This window comes from Giraffa tippelskirchi, chromosome 7 (genome assembly GCF_054371585.1).
Source record: "Giraffa tippelskirchi isolate mGirTip1 chromosome 7, T2T-mGirTip1v1.2.pri, whole genome shotgun sequence".
In the NCBI taxonomy this organism is placed as follows: Eukaryota; Metazoa; Chordata; class Mammalia; order Artiodactyla; family Giraffidae; genus Giraffa; species Giraffa tippelskirchi.
In genome coordinates, this window is record NC_137281.1 from 111,706,248 (window position 1) to 111,725,956 (window position 19,709).

General features: G+C 38.8%; 1 protein-coding gene across 5 annotated transcripts in view; it reads left to right on the forward strand.

The window, feature by feature from the left end:
* Positions 1 to 19,709, forward strand: part of RORA (RAR related orphan receptor A) — a 796,368-nt gene that overhangs the window by 771,434 nt on the left and 5,225 nt on the right. For 2 of the 5 annotated variants that reach the window (XM_081507580.1, XM_081507583.1), the window contains 7 exons: positions 972 to 1,367; positions 7,570 to 7,691; positions 9,301 to 9,433; positions 10,286 to 10,393; positions 11,886 to 11,996; positions 12,942 to 13,054; positions 14,981 to 15,141. In XM_081507580.1, the coding sequence (XP_081363706.1) occupies positions 972 to 1,367; positions 7,570 to 7,691; positions 9,301 to 9,433; positions 10,286 to 10,393; positions 11,886 to 11,996; positions 12,942 to 13,054; positions 14,981 to 15,141 (1,144 nt within the window). Of the gene's footprint in view, positions 1 to 971; positions 1,368 to 7,569; positions 7,692 to 9,300; positions 9,434 to 10,285; positions 10,394 to 11,885; positions 11,997 to 12,941; positions 13,055 to 14,980; positions 18,913 to 19,709 lie in introns of those variants that run through there. The other 3 variants (XM_081507582.1, XM_081507581.1, XM_081507584.1) reach the window with 2 other exon arrangements.

A 19,709-nucleotide genomic window follows, 5' to 3' on the forward strand; every position in this document is an offset into this window, starting at 1 on the left:
TCAGGAGACCTTAGTCCCTCCACCAGAGGCTTTATCTATACCTACTTAGGCTGAGAAATAAATGGGTTAGTGGAGGAGTTCAGACCAGGAAATCACAGGATTTTTTTTTTTTCCTCAGTTATCTGGATGTTTCAAGAGAAATCATTTGAAATGCTAAATGAACTGGAAAGTTACTCCAGTCACTGTTCCACTTTAAATGTGGGGACACATGGCACAGAGAAGGGCTGCAAACACAAATTCTCCTGGCAGGGATCTTCCCCAGAGCCTACCATTTCCAAAATCCTAATATTCTTTTTTACTTGAGGCTCAATGAGAATAGCAAAAAGTATCCTTTTAAGATGAGTCCAAGGGTTTCAAAGGGGCCACGTGACCCAGGAGCAGGCGAGGGGTAGACTCAGAGATGTAATCCAGGGGAATTGCAAATGCTTCATGCAGTCTGTTGAGCTTGCTCCGGGAAGCCCCCGATTTGGCTATTTGATCAGAAAGAAACTCATCTAAGCGTACGGATTAGTGAATTGAATGCATGTGGAGGTTTGTCTGCTCGTGCCCTGATGCAGACCGGTGAGTTTGTGCATCCCTGTGCTCGGGTCTGAACACTAAGAAGAGAAGCGTGTAGACCATCTGCCTGGGTCGAGAGGGAACAAGCCCATCAAACTGCAGTGCAGTAGCTCCCACTGAGCATAGGGTGTGACAGCATGAAAACGAAGGGATCGTTGCTCTAGGTGTCTTCTCCCAGCCTTGGGTCTGTTTCTGAAACTTACTTCCTTCAGGATATATCTTTGCTCTCGGGGATGTGGAGCAAGCCTACGCGAGGTAGGACCGTTTTCACCTCAGGATCATGTCCTTATTTGGTGGTTAGGTGGTTTTTGATTAAAATTATCTGCAACTTCAAAGAAAGTGCGAAAGCATACCAGAGAGGATCATGGAGAAAAACATATTGTATATGGTGTGGCTTGGCTTTTTTCTTCCAGCTGTAAAATTTGGCCGCATGTCGAAAAAGCAGAGAGACAGCTTGTACGCAGAAGTACAGAAGCACAGGATGCAGCAGCAGCAGCGAGACCACCAGCAGCAGCCTGGGGAAGCCGAGCCGCTGACTCCCACCTACAACATCTCGGCCAACGGGCTCACGGAGCTCCACGACGACCTCAGCAACTACATCGACGGGCATACCCCCGAGGGCAGCAAGGCAGACTCTGCCGTCAGCAGCTTCTACCTGGACATACAGCCTTCCCCGGACCAGTCAGGTCTTGATATCAATGGAATCAAACCAGAACCCATATGTGACTACACACCAGCATCAGGCTTCTTCCCCTACTGCTCTTTCACCAACGGAGAGACTTCCCCAACTGTGTCCATGGCAGAACTAGGTAATGGCTTCTGTGTTTCCACTGGGATGTAGTACTCGTGCTCTTTGAAGGAAATGGGATATGTCTGACTTTCCTCTCATAAGTTTGGTATTAAAATGATGCATCTAGGAACTTCCCTGGTTGTCCAGTGGTTAAGACCCTGTGCTTCCAATGCAAGGGGTACAGGTTTGTTGCTTGGTCAGGGAACTAAGATCCCACATGCCCCACAGCAAAAAAAAGAGAGATGCATCTAGAAGGGCAATTCACCTTTACCATTGGGAAAGTGAAAGTGATAGTTGCTCAGTCATGTCCAACTCTTTGTGACCACATGGACTGTAGCCCTCCAGGCTCCTTTGTCCATGGAAGTCCCCAGGCAAGAATACTGGAGTGGGTAGGCATTCCCTTCCCCAGGGGATCTCCCTAACCCAGGGATTGAACCCAGGTCTTCTGCATTGCAGGCAGATTCTGTACCATCTGAGCCAGCAGGGTAGTCTCCCTTGGAAGCACTTCATAATTCCTACCTTTCCCCTTGCTTTTGACTCTCCACTGTCTCCCATCACATATCCAAGAAACTGATTGACCTCTGAGCTTCAGAGCTGAGACAACATGAACTTAAAGTGGTCTTAAATTCCATAGAAAACTGTAAGCTCAGGGAATGGCCCCACCAACTCCATTGCTTTCATTACATTCTAAGTATTGCTTTATATTGAAAGTTATAAAAATGGCAACCCACCAACTTAACCTGGCCCATAGGCATGGTTTTTTAACCAGTGCAGAGCTTTACAATTTTTGAATTAGTTGCTAAAAATTTAAACCTGGAGGGTTCCATCTGAAAGTTAAGATTTTCAGTTTCTTATGGGAGGAGGGAAAAATGATCTAATTACACTGGATCAGTATTTGTAAATGTCAACAACCAACTGGTACCAGTCAGGGCCTCCCACCTTTCAATGGGTCCATCCCACTCGGCATTTATATCACTGCCCAGTCCCTGTATGCATCTCACCTTTGCAACTGTGATGTAGTCTATAAACATTAAAGGAAAATTGGCTTCTTTACTTTCCAAAATTTTGGTGATGGATGTTAATGACAAAACCGATGGATTTCATAGAAGACTCACCATGCAAAAAAAAAAAAAAAAAAAACCCTGTCATTTCCTCATTCCTGTGACATTGGTGCTTCTTGGGAGATGTGACCTAGAAATGTTAGCACAGACAATGGAAAGCTTTTCATTTCAAGGGAGTCGTGTTATAACATCCTCTGTTATATTTAATCGATTTTTAAGTACAGCACTATTATTAGAGAAACTTTGATAAGGACCTTTGCTGTTTGTGAATTTGATCTGTTTCACCCCGTGGTTCCTCATACAAGGTTATAATCCTCTGGGATATTTCAATTATTTGCTGAGGGGGTGACTAAGTTAAGACCAGGAGAGAAGGAAGACTTCACATGGAAAAGAACCAGCAGGTTCTGACTTGAGCATAGATGTCCTTGGTTCACAGAAATAACGGTTGTGTTCTTTAGATGGTTTCCTCTACCTCTGTACCCCACAAAACAGTTTTTAAGTGAAATTTATATTTCCAGTAAAATCTTTCTCCAAATATAACAAATTGAATGTTCTTTACGGTTTTTACACAAGCACCTTTTTATGGGTCTAAATTTAAATCCTCAAGAGCAGGGACATTTTAAGCCTGGTCTTTAACCACTGCACAGCATTAAAGGTGTAGCACAGCTCTTTTGATTAACAGAGAAACCTCTGAACTAGAAGCCAAGCTGAGCAGAGGTAGGTTTGATTTTTTTTTTTTTTTCTTGAACTAGAACAAAAACCTTCCGTTTTTGTCATGAGATCTTGGTTGGCTGAACCTTAAGCAGAGCTGTAATGAAAGTAAAATTTTCAGAAATGAATAAGGATTTGATTGAAAGTTGACATGATATCATGAAAGATGACCTGACTCACTTTAGGTGTGCTTCTACTTTATGATAAATATGAGTGAATCTCTCCTGTTTGCTTGCCGAGTGTTCGACCCGGAGATGACCCACACGGCTTGGCCTGTGTGTGGCCCTTGAACATGGCACTTGGGCTGAAAGTGCACTCAGTTTCCCCAGCCCCTCTTCCCTGACCAGTCTCTTTCCTCTTCCACAGCTGTCACCTCCCAGTCAGCCTGAGCCCTGTGCTCTCATCCATTCTCCACTTTTCTCCTAAACTAGGGATTGTTCACATGTATTGTGGCATTTTCCACAATGAATAAAATTAAGTCATCATCAGCATTTTCCACAAACTACACAGGTAGAGTTTTTCCAAAACTAAACAAGAATTTATCTGGAAAAAGCATGTAATGGGGCTCTGATTTTCTGTCCCATTTACGTGTGCAAAATAGTTTGAGGGGTTAAGAGTAGCTTAAAAGTGGTCAAAGACTTTGCTAATGCTTCTATAAAGCTCTCGAAATTCCCTGACATTTCCTTTAGGGTTTAAGTCCCTGCTCTTTCTTTAACTAACGACTTTATTTTAGGCTAAATTTTGTCATTAGATTTGAAACAAATGAAACCATTTGTGCAATTGGAAAATAAATTATAAGTTATCATATCCTAAGATCAATTCTTTCCGTAATAGTATCTACACTCCATTACTTTTAGTGAAATATATCTGACTTCCTGGCTGCAAAATTTTGCCCTGTATATATTGGGTGGGCCAGAAAGTTTGTTTGGGTTTTTCTGTAACATCTTATGGAAAAGCCCAAACAAACTTTTTGGCCCACCTAATACACTTAGTACCTGAATTACATATTCCAGATAAACAATCTATGTTCATCTTTTTAAAAAGCTAACTCGGGAATTCACTGGCGTGCCAGTGCTTAGGACGTGGTGCTTTCACTGCCATGGTCCTTGGTTCCATCCCTGGTTAGGGGATCTAGTTTCAAGTTTCATTTAGGTGATCCTGGCTCTGTTTTCACACAAACAAATCTGGCTAGGGAACCAAGATTCAGCAAGCCAAGTGGTGTAGCCAAAAAAAAAAAAAAGAAATTAAAAATAAAACAGCTAATTGCACTTATTTCTATAATTACTAAAGCCTTCTATGAGAGACAACTGATACATTGGGCAAAGCATGAGACAAGAAATCAGCTTATATGTGTGGTCCTAGCTTTGCTGTAGGTTGTACAACCTAGTATAAGTCACGTTACCTCTGTAAGCTGCAACCTCCCTACCAATGGAATATAAAGACTCAGAGCATGGATTCTGGAGCTTTTGTATATGTTTGAATCACTGTCCACTTGCCAGCTATGACACCTTGAAAAGTCACTTAACCTCACCGTGGCTTGGTTTTTTCATCTGTAAAATGGGGATAATTAGTACAATTGTCATTAGTATCTTTCCCCCTAGAATTATTGTCATAAAGACTAAGGACAAAATATATATATATGTGTGTGTGTGTGTGTGTCTATGTGACTGTGTATGTGTATATGTATGTGTGTATGTATATGTGAGCGTGGCACATAGTAAACTCTACCTCAGTGTCAACTTCTATCATCATTGTTAATGTTATTATCTACCAAGTGAGGAGAGTTTGGACCAGATAATATCTAAAGTTCCATCCCACTATGAAAATTTGTGACTTAGAAGACAGGATTTTCAATCTGAAGTATCTAAACCTTGGCTCTACTGATGCACAGTCGTGGTTGACAAAGTGAACGGATTTGCTCGTCACAAAATGAGTTACCCAACTGAGCTCAGACCAGAAAACAGATCTCCTAACTCTTAGTTCCAAGGTATTTCACTATTCCAGACTGTCTGAAAGGCTGCACTAACCCCTTAGCTTTTACTCCATGTGAGCATTTTCTTCTCTGTTGAAACAGAGACTTAAAAATAGGAAAGTGTCTAAAATCTTACACTTGCCAAATCTAGTATGAATTTTGATCAAAGGCAGCTGGTGAGAATGCAGCCACTGCCCTCTACTGGTCGTTGAACGTTGCATCATTTGTTATTGCTTCTAAAAGCTGGACTCAAACAGGTAGGGGTGACAATTTTTAGGATGAAATGAAACAAGAAGATGCTTGACCATGTTAACTTGAAAAAAACAGGATCTGGAAGATAATACCGAGAGCCTCTTCCCATTCTTCCCCTTCCAGGATTCTCCCAGCTTCCCTGTGAACCCTTCATCTACATCATGTTTCCCCCATATTTACAAAAATTGGTTTACTGTTTACACATTTGTTTTCTTGTGTATGCTTCCCCATTATTTTTGTCTTTACTCCCCACTTCTCTTCACAAGCATCACTGATTCTAAGACAAATAATTTACTGGTTTCTCCCTCTTTCTCTCTCTCAGTTTCTGTCTCTTTCTTTCCTTTATTTTTTTCTTTCATCTATGTTTTATTGTTTATGATGTTTACTTCCGTTGTTTTCATGTCTGTGTGTTGCCAAGTAGGGTTATTGAGGTTTACTGTGTTTCAGTTTCTCTAAGGAGATTCTAGTTTCAAGCTTCAGTTACGTGATCCTGGCTCTGTTTTCACACAAACAAATCTGATTCTGTTTCAGGAAAGCAGTAACAAATTTCTAAATAGTCTTATTAGTGTTGCTAAGTTTGCACTCGGCACCATTGTTTTAAATAACTTTCTTTTTATATATTCAAGATGCAAGGAGGGGATCACTTTGGGATATAATTTTGTATTCTTGGAATATTATCAATTTTTCTTTAGAATACTTTTTTTAGCCACACCCACAGGATCTTGGCTCCCCAACCGGGGATTGAACCCACACTTGCTACAGTGGAAGTCTGGAATCCTAACCACTGGGCCACCAGGGAATTTCCTTAAAATACTTCTCTAATTGTCCTTCCCTTCCGTAACAATTATTAGCAACTTATTTCAAGCTGTTAGTCCCTTACATCTAGATTTCAGCAGCCTTCTAATTGGTCCTCCAATCTCTCCATCCTTCAGTCCACCAATGGCAAAATTACACGTTCTGTTTCCCCAAGGACAATGTTCATTATGTCAGCTCCTTCTTGAGAATCTCACTGACTCTTTTTGTCAATCAAATCCATACTCTCAGTCTCCACATTCAGATCCTTTAGGATTTGGACTCTTACCTACCAATATTCCTATTTTCAACCATCACTTGATCACATCTTCCTATCTCCTACAAATGCCATATTTGTTCTTTCAATTACCATCCCTCGAATGTGGAACTGGCCCACTGCCTCACACCACTGGCCTCTGCCTACGAAACCCTCCCCATTCTTCAGGATCCAGTCCAAATGTTCCTCTTCTGCCAAGAAGCATCGCCTAATTCCCCTCATCTCTCCCTTCCCTGATAGCACCTATTACCTTTGTTTTTCTTTCTCTTCTGATATAATTCAACTGCAGGCTTTATGGTCTAATGTCTTGAATTGTCCTTTCCGCATGTCTGTACATGTTCACCAGATTATAAGTTCCTTGAGAAACTTATTTGGCTTCTATTTCTTTAATATCTTCAAAATCCTTACACTTCAGTATGAGAACAAATGTTTTATGTAACAGATGCTGTGTTATCCTCTCTATTCTGAGTGCTCAACTCATTTAATTCTCACAGAAGCCCTATGAAATAGGTACTATTTTTCTCATTTTACAGATCAGGAAACTGAAGCACAGAGAGGTTAAGTAACTTACCTAAGATCACAGAACTACTAAATAGCAGAGCTGAGATTCCAACCCAGTCAATCTGGCTGCAAAGTCCAGCTCTTAACCACCACACTATATATAGCGACTGGGTAGGCTTTCAGCAATGCTTGTTCTGAATTTTGCAGGAAAAACAACCACCACACATAATTGTCGTCATAAAAAATACCATTTCCTAATTTCAAGAGTAATCCCCCCCGCATAAATGTATGTGGCAGATGTGTCTTCATAAAAATGCCAAGTAGAGATTGTGTCAGTCATTTTTCACACTTGTCTAGGTCGATATTTGCTCACTCCCAGGCACTAGTGTAAAGGCACAGAAGAAGGTCAAGATTAGCAGGGTCTATGAAGGCTTGAAGTCTTACTGTTAAATGTTGACTTTGCCTGTCCTTCTTCCTGCTCTAAAACACAGAATAGTTCCAGATTACTTACTTAAATATGTCAAGATAATTAAACCCAGTTCAGCCTGTTGCTTTATACTTGTTACATTTTAAATTGAATAATTGAGTAGGGAAAACACTGATTATCCAAAGAAGAATGGCTTTTCATGTCGTGATCTCCTGTTTTTCTCCTTAGAACACCTTGCACAGAATATATCTAAATCACATCTGGAAACTTGCCAATACTTGAGAGAAGAGCTCCAGCAGATAACGTGGCAGACCTTTCTGCAGGAGGAGATTGAGAATTATCAAAACAAGGTAGACTCTGAACAGTTTTACCTAAGATTGAGGCAACGCTGGGAAATGTAGAAGATTTGAATACAAACAGACCAAAAAATGAATGTCTTTCATCAGATACCAGATTTCTATTTAATAATCTTTCTTCCAGAGCTGATTATGTGCCTGGGGCTTTGTCGCCTTACTGAAATGTCACTGTGCGAAATTTCAGAAATAGCACAGAGATTCTGTTGTTCTGATAACTGTACACGTTTGTCCCATCATTTATCTACAGGGGGCTAGATTAAGCTGCTTCCAAAAGCCTCAATGAGTTGGGATTTTTCCCGATATCACAATGGGAGATTTCATGGTCTGGAAGTCGATGTAAAATAACCTTAGCCTCATGGTTTCAGAGGTTAAAAAGAAGGAGTTTAGAGAATATGTGTTCAAAAAACAAAAAGATTTGGAAGCTATGATCCTAAGTCCAGTCTGAATCTAACAATATGAGACTGACAAGTAGTGCTGCTGCTACTCATTTTTTTCTATAAAACACACTGCTCAACAGATTACTTAAATGAGAGGGCAGGGCTGGAGAAGTTGGATGTTTAATTATCCATTCTGCCCTTAGTCAAAGAAAATGCTTCAATTTTCCCCCCAAATCATGGAAATGCTGGCTTAGGACGTACCATGGAGATTATAGAGGTTAATCCTCCTCTTCATTTAACATACAAGGAAACTAACATCCCTTAGCATCTGGCTGGAGACTGAAAACATCAGGACTAGACCATTAGCCCTGGCTCCTAATTCAGTATTTCTCCCATCCTCTTATATTGGTGGAAACAGCCTTAAACTACAACTGGGATAGTAAGTGAGCAGCAAGACGGACCCAGGTTAGCCTATAACTAAATTGGAGAGGGGCTATATAAAAAGGAATTAGGCACGACAGGTTGGGAAATAGCAGCACATCACCTTGTTTGCCTTTGAGGTAACACCAGCAGCCACAGTGACAATGGGAAGCAGGAAAGCATTAAACAGCCACAAGGTGTGCAAAATAGGATTCAGAGCCAGAAATGCTGGGGTTTAAATCCCAGCTCCAGTACCTCCTAGCTGTGAAACCTCTTTGAGTGTTTGTGTTCATTTATGGCAAATAGAAAAACGTTCTTGTGAAAGTGAAATGAGACAAGGATGTCAGAAAGCACCCAGCTCATAGCAGGCGCACAGGAAATGTAACTGACTCCCCCTTTCTTCTCTTCCTCAAGTAAAGTGGTGTGAAATTCCCCGAGGCTAAGTAATTGCTTAAAAGGAGATTCTACTTTCCTGCTCTCTGTGGCCCAGGGTTAAAGCAGTAGCATGCGTGACTTTCCTCACATGACTTTCCTCGCATGGGTTTTCATCTTCTGCTGCATATATGCTGATAACATCTCCCCTCTGCCCTTTGCTAACAAAATGGCTAGAGAGGAATTGAAGGAGATGAGAAAGAACTTGGAAGCAATCATTGTAACCCAAGTAACTGGCCAACTGTTTATTCTTAAATCCTCTAGCTTTTGGGAATCTATTTCCAAAGAAGGATTGTACACAGTAGGAAAACTTAGAAGAACTGTGTCAAGGATATGGGTTATTGTGGATGTTAATGTATTTCCCTCTTCAACAGCAGCGGGAGGTGATGTGGCAATTGTGTGCCATCAAAATTACAGAAGCTATACAGTACGTGGTGGAGTTTGCCAAACGCATTGATGGATTTATGGAACTATGTCAAAACGATCAAATTGTGCTTCTCAAAGCAGGTATGTGCTTTGCAAGTGAATTTTGAGATCTCTTCCTAACCTGCTTTCACCAGCTTATTAAAGAAATGCTTGGTAAGGAAGGTGTCGGAAACAGTTTTCCTCCAAATGATAATAGCTCAGGTTTCACTTTGCAGAAACTAAGGATTTTTTTTTTAATGTTTGAGTTATTTGAAGGAAACATTCCTTCCATTTTGCTTCCTCTCTCTGTGAAAAGATTAACTTGAAAGACACCTGCATTCCCCAGTACTAACCATCACCTGTGTTTCGTTTCTGTGCCCTAGGTCCTCAAGAGGTTTTGATAAGTTGTTAGGAAGAAGGCTGTTTATGGAATTCAGAGAGATATCCCTGGCTTTTTGTTTGTTTGTTTTAATAACAGGAGTCTATGTGTTTCTGGGCTCCCCAGGTGGCTCAATGATAAAGAATCTGCCTGTCAGTGTAGGAGACCCAGTAGTCGCTGGTTCCATTCCTGGGTCAGAAAGATCCCCTGGAGTATGAAAATGACAACCTGTTCCAGTATTCTTGCCTGAAACATTCCATGGACAGAGGAGCCTGGCAGGCTGCAATCCATGGGGTTGCAAAGAGTCAGACATAACTAAGCACGCACGCACACATGTGTTTCTAGCAACTCCAAGACTGTATTATTGCAGGACACAATCTCTCTTAAGTAATACAGGCCTAAGCTTAGGCAGAAGTCTTTAATTACTCTAGTGAACTCTGCCCTTTTAAATAAAGAGATAAGGTGACTGAGTGCCCATGGGCTATGCCCAGCCCTGTTGACTCAGAAAGGGGTCTCTACGGTAAAAATCAACTCACCAAGACAGAATAACCCATTCTGTTTCTGCCTTTGCTCAGGTTCTCTAGAGGTGGTATTTATCAGAATGTGCCGTGCCTTTGACTCTCAGAACAATACCGTGTACTTCGATGGGAAATATGCTAGCCCCGATGTCTTCAAATCCTTAGGTAAGAAAACCTCTGGGTGCTTGGTCTTCAAATCAGGGCTAGGGGAAAATATGGGAATTGGGTGATAGCTCTTGAACAAAATGGAAATCGTGGGTTTATTTGGGTATAAGAGTTAAAGGATGTTATACACTAATGCATACCTATGTTAATAATACTTTCTAATGAATTACCATAGAAAATTTACACACCTCAAATGCTTTGTGTCCATATTACATGTAAAGGTCTAGAGTTTCATTTTATCTATTTGGTCATCAAAGAAATTTATGTTATATATTCTTCCAGTTCCCTTCCAGATTTTAAGAACCAGGTTTGCAGGGGATATGTTATTCAGTAAACTGGAAGGTATGATTTGCTACATAAAATCAAGCAAAGACCTGAAAGTCTGCCCTTCCATACCCCTCTAATAACAATGTTAATGAGATATCAAAAAAAGAAAGTATAGTTAAGTGAAACTGTGGCATATACCTTAGAAATAAATTATTTTAGATGTCTATAATTTAAATAAAGTGAAATAAAGTCATTAAGATTGGGATAGTATCCAAGATATGTTGTTAAATGATTTCAAAAATGATTAAATGGCATATATATACTTGAGAATATATATTTGAGAGGTATATATACTTGAGAATAGCCATTGACATTTAACTATATGCACATAATATGGAAATCTGAAAGAACAGACACCAAACTTAGTTTTGGGGGGCGGATTTTCATTTTATGGGACTTTCACATTCTGTGTTTTCAGTTCTATAATAATTATAATGGTTTTACTACCATAAAGTGTCATTTGTTTTCATTTTTAAGCGTGTTGTACATAACATAGAGTAGGAAAACAAAAAATGAGTGAAATTAGCATCTCAGATTATAGCTGTTAGACTCTGTTGCTTACGAGTGTGGGCTCTGAAGTTAGGCATCTAGCTTTGAGTCTCAGGCTGTTACTTCCTACCTGTGGAATCTTGAGTACATCCCTTTTCTTCCCAAGTTTGTTTCCTCACCTTTACAATGGGGGTAGTAACAATAATACTTTCTTCATAGGGCTGTTGTAGTACTGATAGAATGCCCAAAGCATCCTCTCAGAGCAGCACCTAACATAGTAATCACCTAATAAAAGTTCACTGTCAATGGTACTTCCCTGGCAACCCAGTGGTTAGGCTCTGTGCCTCCTCTTCAGGGGATATTGATTCAATCCATGGTCAGGGAACTAAGATCCCACATGCCATGTGGTGTGATCAATAAAAGAATACATATATATATATATATGTCTTAAATTACAATATTTTTAAAAGTTCCCTCTCATTGTGAATGATGATATTGGTAGTAACGGTGATGGTGGCTAAACTGGTTCTTTCTTTTAAGGTTTGAAAGTATTAAACTACAAGAAATGTTATTGGTATTCTCTCTGATCTTCAACTACTAGATCTCTCTTCACTTTTTTCCATCTTTTTTCCCTAGGATAATAACTAAAATCCTAACCTGTCTTTAATTTTGGCAGGTTGTGAAGACTTTATTAGCTTTGTATTTGAATTTGGAAAGAGTTTATGTTCTATGCACCTGACTGAAGATGAAATTGCATTATTTTCTGCATTTGTCCTGATGTCAGCAGGTAAGAGAACCAAATTCAATGGTTTTTAAATTGTCCAGGTAAAGAATTTTTACAAGTACACAACTTACAATGGCTATAGAATATTCAGAGGGATACCAAGAGAGACGGCTACCCTTGTTAAAATCTAATTTTCAGTTTTTCAGGTAACAACCCCTCTGCTACACACATTTATACATGTCATATTTTAAGAAGACGTCATGCTATTCTGATAAACTCTTAAGAGATGAGAATTGAATAAAATCCTGTCTACAATTAACCTCCTGATAACAAGAGAAATGCTGTGGTAGAGTAGGCTTGCCCTCCTTAACACCAATCTCCAAGATAACATGGTGTTTAAAACATTCTCCTTTTTCTTAAAGTCCATTTGGATGTCATCCACAAGTTTATCTGAATTTAATCTCTATTTTTAACCAGTACTGCCTCTTGGTGATAATCACTTTTGAGAATTTGCTATCTTCTTTTTGAAATTCTCAGTCATAAAGACTCTAACCTAAACTAACAACCCTTAATTAATTTGGCATTCTCTTGACAATTTTAGTTGCCTTGTACCCTTAAGACAATATTCATATTTTTTGGAATGGCTAGGAGAATTGATATGAGTATTTCATTCAGAAATGTAACTTTTAGAAAGTGTTGAGGGGCTGTGGTGGTTTCATTTGCACTTGTTTGAGCATGGTTTTAGATTTAAATGACTATCTTTTTGGAAGAGGAGGACTCTCCTTTCCTTCAGATGTCAGTAAAAATGGAAAGGCTTAGCACTCTGTTTTCTGTCATAGATTAGTTTTCTTCTTCTTTAGGAGCAAATTTTGAATGAAAGGTGAAAGTGGCCTAATAGTCCCTGACTCTGTATTGTGGTGTAATAATCTATATCTATGAGTCAGGAGGAATTGGGTGTTCTGACACCATGTTGGAAGAATACTAAGGAGTCTGGTCTTTCACATTTAGATCGCTCATGGCTGCAGGAAAAGGTAAAAATTGAAAAGCTGCAACAGAAAATTCAGCTAGCTCTTCAACATGTCCTACAGAAGAATCACCGAGAAGATGGAATACTAACAAAGGTGAGAGCCAAAGGTTTCCAATTGACACAGCTGAGTTATCCCTTGCCAGCGATCACGCCAACCATGCTTGTAAGTCATCCCACTAAACCCCAGAATTCTCAGTAAACAACAAGCTGCTGAAAAGAAAGAAGTATCTCCATTTCAGAAAATTTTCTTGTGCCAAAATTCAGGTTAAGTTCTATTTATAATCATTAGTTATAAAGTATCCTGGAATAATGGAGCAATGATAGAATTTTTTTTTAAAGCATTAATCATTTTGACCCCCTCTCCCCCCACCGGCATCTATTCCATAAGAGATGGGCAGAAAGCAGAGTTAATGTTCCACACTGATATAAACTAGAGAACTTAGAATTTAAATCTTAGAATTTAGAAGAAGGAAGTGATGAAGGACTAAAGCAACCAGAGTAACCATCTATTTTAATTTTAGTTCTATATCCATTAAATTCATTAATAATCAACAGTAAATGACTTTTGTATTTTCTTCATCAATTTCTCATTACTACCCTGTAGGCAAAATATAAGATTTCATTTGTGTTTATTATCTTTCACAATAAAGATATAATTAGGGTGGCAATTTAAAATAGGCTAATATCCTTTGGTGCTAGTGCTCATAGTATGTATTTAGTCTTAGAAAAATCAGCCCTGTTCTTTCTTGGGTTATTTTATGTGTTTTATTGTTCCAGATGATGATTTGTAAGGTTTGGGGTTTTCTTCCTGTTTACTTTCATTCTTTTCTCCTGATAGTTAGGCAAGGTCAGAAAGAAGTTGGGGGTTAATTGCAGTTTGTTTTTGATTTTGCATCTATTAAATGAGACTGTATACTCATAAGGGATTTGATCTAGGTCATACCTGAATGGACTAGTGGTTTTCCCTACTTTTTTCAATTTAAGTCTGAATTTGGCAATAAGCAGTTCATGATCTGAGCCACAGTCTGCTCCTGGTCTTGTTTTTGCATGGCATCACCGACTCGATGGACATGGGTTTGGGTAGACTCCGGGAGTTGGTGATGGACAGAGAGGCCTGGCGTGCTGCAATTCATGGGGTCGCAAAGAGTCGGACACGACGGAGCGACTGAACTGAACTGAACTGAACTGAAATGAGACACTGAGGCAGGGATGGGAAATGGAAGAAGAACTCTTCTCCATCTTCTTGCCCCAGTGCCAGGATACCGTTAGAGTCTTTGATTATAGGGAGCACCTAACACCTAACACATGGTCATGGTCGATGCTCTGGTGAAACATTTCTTAGGATTATTCTGAGTTGAACATTTTGTGCTTTAGAGTTTAAAAAGCATCTGTGCAAGTCGTGCTGCTGTCCTCAGCAGGTAAATTGTCAGTGCTGAGACTCCACCAGTCCTGTCAACTTTTTTTTTTCCCAAACCAGGGCCTTTTGCTCGGACCCAGAATTGCTTTGTTCTAGGCAGAGCTCTTTCTAGAGAAGAAACTTGTTGTCATCAGAGTTGGCTAGTATTCCTTTTGCATAAAATATGTAACAGATGGCTTTGCCTGTGGTAGCAGTGACTTCATCTACCCGTGGCTGCCCCTTTGCCTGTTGCTCTGTTCTCTGTCACCACATCTCTTCCTTTTCCCCAGTGGTAAAAGGCAGGGTTCAGGATGATAGAGCAGAAAGCATGTTGGAATAGGAGGAAGTAAGAGACTTGAGTTCTTTTGCTTATGAACATCTTTTCGGGCGGAGGGGTTACAAATTATTGAAGGCAATATCTGTCTTCAAAATCATATTTAACGTATACCTGGTATTCTATGAGTATATCATTTATTTTTTACCACCCCTCTATTACTAGAGGTTTAAGCTGTTTCAAGTGTGTTTCATCATTGTAAACAGTGTTGTGATGATCGTCCAGATTCCCTGATTTTTGATTCTCGCATCTCTTCTCTCCTGACCCCATGTCCTTTCTTCCACTTACAGTTAATATGCAAGGTGTCTACATTAAGAGCCTTATGTGGACGGCATACAGAAAAGCTAATGGCGTTTAAAGCAATATACCCAGACATTGTGCGACTTCATTTTCCTCCATTATACAAGGAGTTGTTCACTTCAGAATTTGAGCCAGCCATGCAGATTGATGGGTAAATGTATCACCTAAGCACTTCTAGAATGTCTGAAGTCCAAACAATGAAAAGCAGACAAACAAATCAATTAAATGAGACACTTTATATGGCCCTGCACAGACCTGGAGCGCCAACACACTGCACATCCTTTGGTGATCGGGGTCAGGCAAAGGAGGGGAAACAATGAAAACAAATAAAAGTTGAACTTGTTTTTCTCATGCATATGATTTCCATTATGCCTACAGATATGGACCCTTTTTCTGTCTCGACTTCTTGATCGTTGACCTCTGTTTACAACAGAAGGCGGGTACTAAAGTTGGAAGATGTCCTTTTCTTGTAGCTCACTGCCCACAGACTTTCTACAAAGTCACCCATCTGTCGGTAACCACAGAGGGTCCAGCACTAATCGGTGACTGGTGTGCATAGCGGAGGTTGCGGCATTACTTTGCACAACTTGCTCTTTGTCTCATGAAGGAAGTTTTTATTTTTTTTCACCGATTATTGCCAGTCAGCAGGACGGCATGAAAAGGGTCCATGGCACTAGCAACAATAGCATTATAATATATTACAGGGTAAATGGGCATGAAGACTATATATAGCTAAAAAGAGATATTGTTTATATATTGTTTTAATTAATATAAAATGTAGTTACTGGAGTAGCTTTTCCTGTTGAATTGATAAGGCACTTTCGTTTTGCACCTTTTTTCTTTAAATTAAATGCTAGCGTGTTCACTGTCGTGTCGCATGTGCACCAGAGACACAAGTTTAACTGAGAAGGCTTGGAAGGTACGTCGGGAGGTATTTATGCTGCTGTTTACACAATTATTTTTAAAAGACTGGCTGGTCATATCTAGAAATCATGCTGTTGGATTATTATTAATTTTTTTTTTGGTACATGTGAATTTGGAATTAGACACAGAACTCTCCCTAAATTGTACTTTGCTTTTGGATAAGTTTAAGGATAGATGTGTTTATGCTTCATACAAAGTTGAGTGATTGATTGGGGTGGATTTACACCCTCATGCACAGTATTTTTCAAAAGCTTTTGAACATGCCACCTCATGGAGATTGGGGAGTGGCGGGGGGTGCTCATTTTACACAGTTGAGTAGAGTCAGTCTCAACTTGCAATTCTTAGGCTTTAAGAACAGATCAGTAACCAGAATATTTATCAGAGTCTAGCTTTTAGTAGAAGGACCCAAAGATTTTGTCTGGAGCAAACACACACTCCCCATGTGTGAAGACATGAAGCATTTACTTCGTGAATGTTTATGTTCTTGGTATCATCTAGGAACCCTGAGACTTTCAGAGTGAATGGTTTCTAGACTAACTGCCTCTCCATGGTGTCATTCTAGAACACTCTTCTCCATATTTCACAGTCAATGGACAGGAGGGCAAAGGAAACATACGATGTTGAACCAGTTTCTCTTATTTAAATGTTAACTATTGTTAAGTCTTTAAAGTGAAGTTGATGCAAGCTGCAAACATTTTCTTTTGTATTTATCTTCACTAGAAAACTGTGGACTGTAATTTATTTTATTAAATCTTTAGAAGACAGTTTGGCTTTTGTATTCAGGTGAGAAATATTGAGTTGTTTTTGTTTAATTTTGTGTATGTATGTGTGTTTTATTTTCTGTGTTTTCACATAATTCCCAGTGGGGGTAAGGGGAAAGGAACAGTCTGATAAGACAAGTGTGCATATTCTAAAATAAGTGCGCTTTGGGAATGTCGGCATTTAGATGATTTTAGTCACACTTGGAGTGGGATTCAAACTTCTGGCCTGACATCAAAGACCATGTCTATAGAGAAGAGAGAACATCTTCCCACAGTGTAAAGGCGAGTGTTTCCTAGCGCCCTTTTACAGGGAAGAAAGGATCTCCTCTACCACCAAGCTTTCTTCCCCCATTCTCCAATCTTCTGCAGGGGTTCAACTCCTGCTGGGGCACCCAGAGCCCTCCACTCTGTGTTTAACTCCACTGACTTTCTGACTTATTTCCTGAGGGACTTGGAAAAGGGGAAGGAACTACTCACACAGAAGTGTGTATGAAGCCTAAATAACATCTTTTTAAAAAAGTTTCTTTTTTTTTTTTCCAAAAACACAGTAAGGGTTTAAGCATAAATAGATGAGAATAGTATTTACTTAAATTTCTTACAAGCATATAAAACTTTATGTGACTTTATATAGAGAGGTTACTATCAGCATATAGTATTTATATTGGGGCAAGAAGAGTTAAATCAAATTTTTAATTTAAATAAACATAGTTCCTTGAAAGATCAATAGTATTTATACTCTGAATAGAGTACCAAGTTTAGTGCAGTTATTTATTCATCCTTTTTTTTCCCCCTGTTGTTTCTCCTTTTGGGAAGAAGTGGTGTGTTTTATTTTGGTTTGGGTTTGTTTTTGTTTTTTTGTCATTTTGATTCACTAAATTTGGGGATGATTTTATTAAAGTCTATTAACTTCTTTTTAACCAAAGCTTTCTGAATATGACCAGCCTCAGGTGCTAGCGCATTAAAGAGCAACTAAACCTAATTCCAGTGTCCGTTTGTGAAATGATGAGAGCTAATTGGACTTTTCTGAGGGTGAGAGAGAATACAATGTTGAACATAAATTTCTTTTCCCAGAAAGAATTTTGCATGTACCTAATGCAAAAAAAAAAAAAAAAATGATGCTCTAATCTCAGTAATAGTCACTCCATGGTGACACTGCTTTTGGAGTAAACCAAGATACATTGACATGATGCTGCTACTAGGTCTTTATGAAAGAAAAACAGGGTGTGGACTTTAAAACGAAGTACATCGACAGTGTAGGAACAGAGTAGTAGAGGCGTGCTCGGTGAAATGAGGGAACAACTATTATACGGATCGAAGTTGGGATCTGAAGTTAAATAATTTTTGTTGAAAAAATATAAACTACAGAGAAGGATGTGAAAACCTTTGTGTTTTTATTTTCTTCCTTATTGTAGAAATACCTGTGTGATGACACAAAATACTTGGTGATATAGAACAGTTATTCTTAATCGTTCTTATAATTAAAATTGCCTAAACTTAAATGTCCAATAGTCTCTTAAAGATTGGAATCACATCATTGTTATCCTGACTGCTATAATGCCTCTTATACAATTTTTAAACATATGGTAAATAAGGCTTTTGCACAAAGCCTGAATACCTTTGGTTACAGTGGTGTCCAAATGGTTGCATTGTGTTGTGAAGAAACTGGCCTTGGTCACAATGAAATCAAAAGTGCAGATGAAAGTGCTTTTGGGGGCAGTTTGCAAATTGTGGTTAAAGCTATGGATTTTTTTTTTTTAAGTGCTCAGTATCCTAATTTGCTTTTTAAAGGTGTGGTTTTTTTTTTTTTAAGTCTTCAGCATCCTAATTCACCCTTTCTAACTTAAAGAAAACATTACTTAAGACACTGCTTCTAAGTTTGGTTGTTCTTTATAGTGTGGATATTCAGATCTCTGTGAGCGTATGGGGATGGGCTGAGGGTCAGGTGAGGAGGGAGTGTGTGTGTGTGTGTGTGTGTGTGTGTGTGTGTGTGTGGTTTTTGTATGTATGATGTGTATGTGTCGGACCGCTTCTAGGCTACTAAGTGTCAATGGAAAAGAAAATGTATTCAAAATACTTAAATCAAAACTAGAAGATGGAAAAAAAAAAAAGATTTATTCTATACAAAGCCTTGTCTGGACCACTTTAGAGAGACTTCTATTTTTTTAACCCTTCTATAAATATTTGATGGCACTTGAAATATTCCTGCAATAAAATGTGATTTGTGTAAAGAAAAAAAAGATTTTGTAATGTGAAACAAAGAAAGAAAGTAATGTAATTTTCTAAAAAAAGAAATACAAACAAACAAACTTTGTATTATTTTCTTGATGGAATTTGTCTATCTGTCTTTGGAGAACTTTTTATTTCATTGAATGTGCCATAGTAGAAATACATGTTTTTAGTTTTAGACTTAAGGAATAGCTGTTTGTGTTCCGACATTCCAAAATGCAAAACAACCTAGTAGAATCTTTAATGAAAAGGTTTAAGTAGGATGTAAGCTTCTCTCATTGTTGCTTTTTTGCACATGTTCTTCATTCCTCTCTAGTGCAATATGTACATAGAGCACTTCCAGGTGTACTTTGATCCCTCAGGGAAAATTACATATTTGTACAGTTTTTTTGGTTGTTTCTTGGTTGTTTTTTTTTTTTTTTTTTTTGCCTTTTGTTTTTGGCTAAGGAATGTCGATTGAATCACTTGTTATTGTTGAGGGGCAGCCAGATAATAATCCTAAAGCCACTGTTTCAAACATTGATTGTTTAAATCATGTGTCCTTCCAATGCTATTATTTGAAGATAATAATAATAATAAATTATTTTCTGACAGTTCTTTGTGCTGATTGGTGGGAAAAAAAGGGTAAATAAGCACCTTACGATTGACTTACTGTGAATGACAATCCATCTTGATATCAATAATGGAAGCCCTATCATTTTGGAGTTCGGGTTATAAGAAACAAACAATGTGCTCAGGGATCTTCTAAAACTCTTAAAACAGGGTGGCCAGTACTACTGGGACAAAATTGTGTTTTGTATTGTTAATA